General features: G+C 48.1%; 2 protein-coding genes across 2 annotated transcripts in view; both read right to left on the bottom strand.

Annotated features, from left to right (window-relative positions):
* Positions 1 to 650: 650 nt before the first annotated feature.
* CUNHXorf65 (chromosome unknown CXorf65 homolog) lies at positions 651 to 2,984 on the bottom strand. Its single transcript, XM_012812719.1, has 6 exons — positions 2,960 to 2,984; positions 2,754 to 2,840; positions 2,412 to 2,546; positions 1,440 to 1,508; positions 969 to 1,075; positions 651 to 752 (listed from the first exon to the last, which is right to left on the bottom strand). Exons 1-6 carry the CDS (start codon positions 2,982 to 2,984, stop codon positions 651 to 653), a joined length of 525 nt encoding a protein of 174 aa, XP_012668173.1.
* Positions 2,985 to 3,499: 515 nt separating this feature from the next.
* Positions 3,500 to 6,654, bottom strand: part of IL2RG (interleukin 2 receptor subunit gamma) — a 4,689-nt gene continuing 1,534 nt past the window's right edge. Inside the window, exons 5-8 of the mRNA XM_012812718.2 lie at positions 6,017 to 6,179; positions 4,646 to 4,793; positions 4,325 to 4,394; positions 3,500 to 3,974 (exon numbers count right to left, since the gene is read on the bottom strand). Of these exons, the coding sequence (XP_012668172.1) occupies positions 3,789 to 3,974; positions 4,325 to 4,394; positions 4,646 to 4,793; positions 6,017 to 6,179 (567 nt within the window). The 3' untranslated portion in view covers positions 3,500 to 3,788. The remainder of the gene's footprint in view (positions 3,975 to 4,324; positions 4,395 to 4,645; positions 4,794 to 6,016; positions 6,180 to 6,654) is intronic.

Here is a 6,654-nt window from a genome sequence, read left to right as displayed (position 1 = left end):
CAGCCCCCAAGCGGCCCCTCCCCCAGTGCCCTTTGCTTTGTCCTCTCCCCCACCCCTGCTGTGGGTTCCCATCACTTCCTGTGTCAGTGCCTGGCCTACCCAGATTGTATCATGTGCTAGATTGGAGTGGGGAAGTGTGTCAAATCAATAAATGAATAAATTCAATAAATGCCTATAACCAGCTCTCTTGTTTCTGCTGCCTTGCTTCTCCCCTCGGATAAGGGGGAGGGTGGAAGGAAGGCAAAGGAGGAGAGAGCAGGCAGGGTAGAGGAACTGCCGGAGGCAGAGAGGTGGGGGGTGGAGGAATTTCAGCCCAGGGAGGTGGTGGAGTGTGGTGGGGGAGGGATACCTAACCCCAGCCTGAGTAGGCTGGCTGTGAGATACGGGAGGTAGTCTGGTTTGAGAAGACCCCACCCCCACTCAGTCCCTCAAAGGCTCATTGTACTAAACTTCACAGTCTTTCCTCACCCCCACCCAAGTGCTGGCCCCAGCCCTCTCCTGCTGCTCCTATCCAGCCTCAGACCCTGGGGCATACTTAAGCCTTAGTGCAGATATTGGGAGAAGAAGTCTTCCTAGAAAAAGAAGTCTTACATTAAATACCAGTAATTTCATACCTAGTATTACTGCTCTCACTTGGTCACTTTATTGAGTTAGCGATGTTTATCCCTCCTACTGAGAAAGTCTGCTCTGGTCTTAAAGAGCGGACCCCTGCGAGTGGGCCCCTCTTCATCTGATCTTCCCGTTGATTTTGACTAGAAAGGAAAGTAAGTAGATAAACAAAGAGGCCCCTTCAGGGAAGGTTTCTCCAACCTAGGGCCAAAGGAAAGACAAAAACGGTTGGAGGCAGATCTTGAGCATAGATGTTGGATTCGGAAAGAAAATTTATCCCATGGCCAGGGTGGAGAAATATTCAGTTGGCTGATGGGAAGAGTAGTGTGCTGGGACAGACCATATACGGGGAGACTTACCGGGAGGTTCACAGTGGATTCAATTGGAACGACCTTCTTGGCTTCTTGGGTTCTAAGCAGCTTCACTCGGCTTCTCTCCAGGAAGTCACATTGTGTGCGCAGGGCATCTAGGAACAAGGAAAGGGCACCTGCACCTCTGAGGCCTAGAAATCTTACCCATCCTGACCCTCCCATCATTCAAACAAAGAATCAACTGGAGCAATCTGGCCTAAGAGAAACGATGAGGTGGTGGTAGAGGAGATATACTGAGAAGGTAGCCAAGAATGGGGGAAGAGGGGAGTAACACATGCATACTCAACCTAGTTTGAGCTAAACATCCCTCCTAAAGTGGACCTGGACCCTGGACCCCCTTTCCCAGGCTCCTATGATCCTACCTGTCATGTTGGGGATCCTAGTCTCACTCTATGTTCTTCATCACACAGCTATATACAGTCCCCTCCAAGTTCTTCCTTCTCCCATCACACTCCTTACCAATTAGCTCAGGCTCTGGATTCTTCAGGAGGGGCACGAAAGCTCTGTAGGAATTCTCAAGTCTTGTCCCTGTGAACATAGTAGTTTGCTGTCCCCAACCCCTTTTGCCTGGTCTCCACTGCTCTGAAGCCCAAGATTTTAGGACCCCCAACACTAAACACTACCTTGAACTAGTTGTATCTTATTTCTTCCCCTTAGATATGGAAGAGTTATGGTGTGGACCCTAGGACAGATGAGGGGATATGGTATGTGTGAACTTAACCTATTAGTACAGAGACGGTGCCTTTCCTTTTCTTTTCTTTTTTTTTTAGACAGAGTTTCATTATGTTGCCTGGTAGAGTGCCGTGGTGTCACAGCTCACAGCAACCTCAAAGTCTTGGGCTTAAGCAATTTTCGTGTCTCAGCCTCCCAAGTAGCTGGGACCACAGGTGCCCACCACAACACCAGGCTATATTTTGGTTGTAGTTGTCATTGTTTGGCAGGCCTGGGCTGAATTGGAACCCACCAGCTCCAGTGTATGTGGCTGGGGCCTTAGCCACTGAGCTACAGGAGCCATCCCCTTTTTTTCTTTTTCTTTTTTTCTTTTCTTTTCTTTATTTTTTTTTTTATTTTTTATTTATTTATTTTTTTTTTATTTTTTTATTTTTTGAGAGAGAGAGAGTCTCATTCTGTCTCTCTAGGTAGAGTGCCCTAGCATCAGCCTACCTCACAGCAACCTCAAACTCTTGGGCTCAAGCAATCCTCCTGCCTCAGACTCCCAAATAGCTGAGACTGCAGGTGCCCACCACAATGCCTGGCTAATTTTTCTATTTTCAGTACAGGTGGGGTCACACTCCTTCTCAGTGCCTTTTCTTAAACTAACTTGAGATGGTCAATTTAGATCTAATTGAGGTGGCCCTATTTTAAAGACATGGTTCACAATTCATCTTGATTGCCTCGTTCTATCTCTGGGGAACATTCCCAAGCCACTACCTGGTGCCCCACGCTCCACCTTACAAACGTAATAGGTGCTTCGAGCTGTAAGGAATTTGCTGGCATTGTCTCCAGGGGTCTTCATCAGGAAAAGCAACTTCATTGTCCCCGTTTCATCACACAAATCGATGGTGTCTGGAGGGAGGCCACAGGGTAATTGGGGAAGCTAAGGAAAGAGAGTGGAAGCAAAAGGGGCCAGTGATCCTATACAGAATGAATTGGAGGAAGCTGTAAGGATACAAGTGAGGGACTTCCTTCTTGCCAGGAGGGGGATTTGAGGGCTAAGGATGACTCTACTACTTCTGACCCCTGGCCATTAGTCCCCTCCCCCAAACTCCTCACCTGTTTTAGGCAACCCCACTTTATTTCGGGTGTAATGTAGCAACAGGAGGACAGAGCAATTGACATTGACCAGAAACTGCTGATTATCTGAGAAGAGATGGGATGAGGCATGTGGCCTCTTCTCTAGTTGTACCACTTCTGTGATCTCCACTGCCCTCAAGCCTCTCCACCCCATACACAGGCTCCAATTCAGTGCTGCCCCTCACCTCCATGTTTGATGAAGATGAACATGCTCTCAAGATGGTCTTACTGCTCAGAGAGTACCCTGATGAGTCATGGAGAAGGAGGGTGCTTAGGAGGTCTTAGAGAACCAAGTAGGCCCATGGGGTTGGGGGAATGGAGAGTCAGATGGATCTCATAGGCTGAGGAGGCCCAGACTGGGCAGGTGGAGAGAGCTATTAGCAGTTGTGGATAACCAGCATTCCCTAGGGGTGGGGCCTGAGGCTGCAGTTGAGGGATTATGAGGTCAGAAGTGGTATATGAGGCAGAAAGTGGAGTAAGGATAAGGAGAGAAGAACTTGGGTGGAGCCTGTAACAGATTAGCTAGGCATGGGGGCAACATGGTAAATCCAACCCTAAGCTGGACAAGGGAATGAGTGCAGGACACCTGGAGATAAGTTTCCAGAACAGTACTCTTTTACCATTTCCACAGCAGGTCTACTACTTTTTGCTACCCTCAGCACAACTCCCACCCTCATTGCACCTCATGTTTCACTTTCTCCCTGACACATAATAGACAGTCTTGATGATTATCAACAGAAACTTTATTTCTCTTTAATTCAGGAACAATTGAAGAGTAAATGGAAAGAGGGATGGAGGGAGAAAACAAATGAAGGGCTAGATTGGGGGAGATGAAAAACATGTACAGGGCAAAGGGGCAATTCTCAAGTAGGTGATACTAAATAAAGGAACAGTTACACGGGGGTGGGGGGGGGCACAATATTTAGTATCAGCCACAGGGGGCAGACCCAGACTAGTTGGATAAAGGGAAGTTAGTGCCTATAGGTCCTTGGGTTTCTGTTAGGGGATCGGGGCTCAGGTTTCAGGCTTCAGGGTATAGCATGGGGGAGCCCAGTAGGGGCTATTCTGGTTGCCAGGGGAGCCCCCAGGTCCCTCCCCAAGGGTCCCTCCTTTTGAAGGAATCTCACTGACAAGGCAAAGTCGTTCACTGTAGTCTGGCTGCAGACTCTCTGCCAATCCCTTAGACACACCACTCCAGGCCTAAAGATAGATAAGTCCAGAGGTCAATTAGAGGCAGGAAATAAAAACGACTCAGGCTCTGCACCAACGGAGCCCTCATGATGTCTGCAACCACTGTGATTACAGAAGGGACGCACAGACTCTTGTGTCCCCAATACCACTGTTTCATCCACTTCATTCAATCTATAATCCTTTCTTCTGTGTGTGTCTCTCTCTGTCTAACCTACCTCCCATTTGGTTGGCCACATCCGGACAGTTAGTGCAGGCCCCCTCTCCCTCCCCTCAACCCACCTCCCACCCCTGTCTGTCTTGCTAGCAGGCAGTTGGCAGTTGACAGACTGCAGCATGCTTACAACAGGATTGATTCTCACCGAAAAGTTCCCATGGTATTCAGTAACAAGATCCTCTAGGTTCTTGAGGGTGGGAATTCGGGGCATTGTCCTTATGGAGGAGAAACAGGAAGCAGGAATACACAGGTTAAAGCTCTTTGCTTACCCTTCTCCCTGTTGTCCCATACAGAATGAAGTGATTCTGTGTTCTTTGTGCCTGTGGTTTCCTTCCATTATCTTGCCCTCTTGAGTGATCCCCCATTCCTTACCGTCCCACCTTCTATCCTGAAGACCCTAAAATAACCCTCCTCTACTATTTCCAGCCATCCCCACCTCACTTTTCTAGGCTTTCCAAAATCTCACCGTTCCAGCCAGCAATACACACAGATGAGGCAAATAATCAATCCCATGGAACCAAGGGGGATAAGCACAGCTTCCAGTGTAAACAACGAAGGATTCTCCCCACTTGGCGTTAGCCAAAAGGCTGGGAAGGGATACAACGAAGGATTTTCTATAGGAAAATAGAAAAGGAAAATGAATCTTACATCTGTAGTATCCCTACTAAGTGCCAACATTTGTAAAGTCCCAACTTGGGGCTCCATGCTAAACACATTCCCTATACTTAATCCTCACAACAACTCCTGAGGGGGAGAATTATTATCCCCTTTTTATGGGTGAAGAAACGAAGAGGTTAATGATGTGCCCAAGGCCAAAGAAGTAGTATGTGGGGCGGTGCTCATGGCTCAGTGAATAGGGTGCTGGCCCCATATACCGAAGGTGGCGGGTTCAAACCCAACCCCAGCCAAACTGCAACAACAACAAAAAAATAAGCGGGCATTAGGGCAGCGCCTGTGGCTCAAAGGAGTAGGGTGCCAGCCGCATATACTGGAGGTGGCAGGGTTCAAACCTGGCGCCAGACAAAAATGGAAAAAAAAAAATTGCCGAGTGTTGTGGTGGGTGCCTGTAGTCCCAGCTACTCGGGAGGCTGAGGCAAGAGAGGCTGTGTGACACCATGGCACTCTACCGAGGGGGATAAAACAAGACTCTGTTTCTAAAAAAAAAAAAAAGAAGAAGAAGTAGTATGTGGCAGAGCCTAGACCTGTCTGATTCCAAATCCTTCTTCACCATGCAGGATCTCTGGGAATGCTGTAGGGAAATCCTACATATTCTATATCCCACTCAGTCTTCTCAATCCACACCCCTACTGTAACAACACAACAATCCAACTCTACCCAGAAAAGCCCTGTTTTCTAGGGGTTGGGGATGAACAGGAAAGGGAGATAGATAGGGCACTAAGTTTAGGAGGCTTAGGGATGGGAGGTATAGCAAAAAACAGCAGTATTAGGAAGGCTGGCGCCTGTAGCTCAGCAGCTAGGGTGTCAGCCACATACACTAGAGCTGGCAGGTTCGAATCCAGCCCGGGCCTGCTAAACAACAATGACAACTACAACCAAAAAATAGCCAGGTGTTGTGGTGGGTGCCTGTAATCCCAGCTGAGGGAGGCTGAGGCAAGAGGCTGAGGCAAGAGAATCTCTTAAGCCCAAGAGTTTGAGGTTGCTGTGAGCTGTGTCACTACCCAGAGGGACAGCTTGAGACGCTGTCTCAAAAAAAAAAAAAAATACTGGAATCATGTTTTTAACATTTTAAAATAAAGCTTATTTAATACTAAAAAAAAAAGTTGGAGCGTTGAACTCATAGATTGGGGTCATGTACATAGTATTAGACCTATATTACCCTTTGACGTATTGCTCCCCCAGTGGATTGGATGGCTCCATTCACTCCAATGCTGAGCACTTCCACAGAGTGGGTTAAAGCGGCTCCGAACACGGAATGTGTAGAGTTTTTGCCCATCTACACTAGGTAGGGAGAAACGATGTCTGTGATCCACTGATTGTTCCTTGGGGAGAAAGAGGGTGAGGAAAAGGTAGGTGTCTATAAAAGATGACAGAATTAAAATGTACTCCTTCATTCTATTCCACCCCATGACATCTCTGATTCTTCCCAGTTCCTCCCTCCTGTCTTGACTACTCAAGCCACACTGACTTGAATCTAATGCCTCCTCTCCAGATTCACATAATGAATTCCTTTTGTTTACTTGTTTATCTGGTATCCAAAAGAGTATGGGTAGGCAATCCTCAATGAAGACTCACTGGTGAAAATAGGGAAAGGAGGCTCGGCGCCTGTGGCTCAAGCGGCTAAGGCACCAGCCACATACACCTAAAGTGGTGGGTTCAAATCCCCAGCCAGGGCCCGCCAAACAACAATGACGGCTGCAATCAAAAAATGGCCGGGCGCTGTGGCGGGCGCCTGTGGTCCCAGCTACTTGGGAGGCTGAGGCAGGAGACTCGCTTGAGCCCAGGAGTTGGAGGTTG

Source organism: Otolemur garnettii, unplaced genomic scaffold (genome assembly GCF_000181295.1).
Source record: "Otolemur garnettii isolate 467f Iridium unplaced genomic scaffold, OtoGar3 scaffold00219, whole genome shotgun sequence".
Taxonomy (NCBI): Eukaryota; Metazoa; Chordata; class Mammalia; order Primates; family Galagidae; genus Otolemur; species Otolemur garnettii.
The sequence above is the reverse complement of the archived record's forward strand: the minus strand, read 5'-3'. Positions and strand labels throughout refer to the sequence as shown.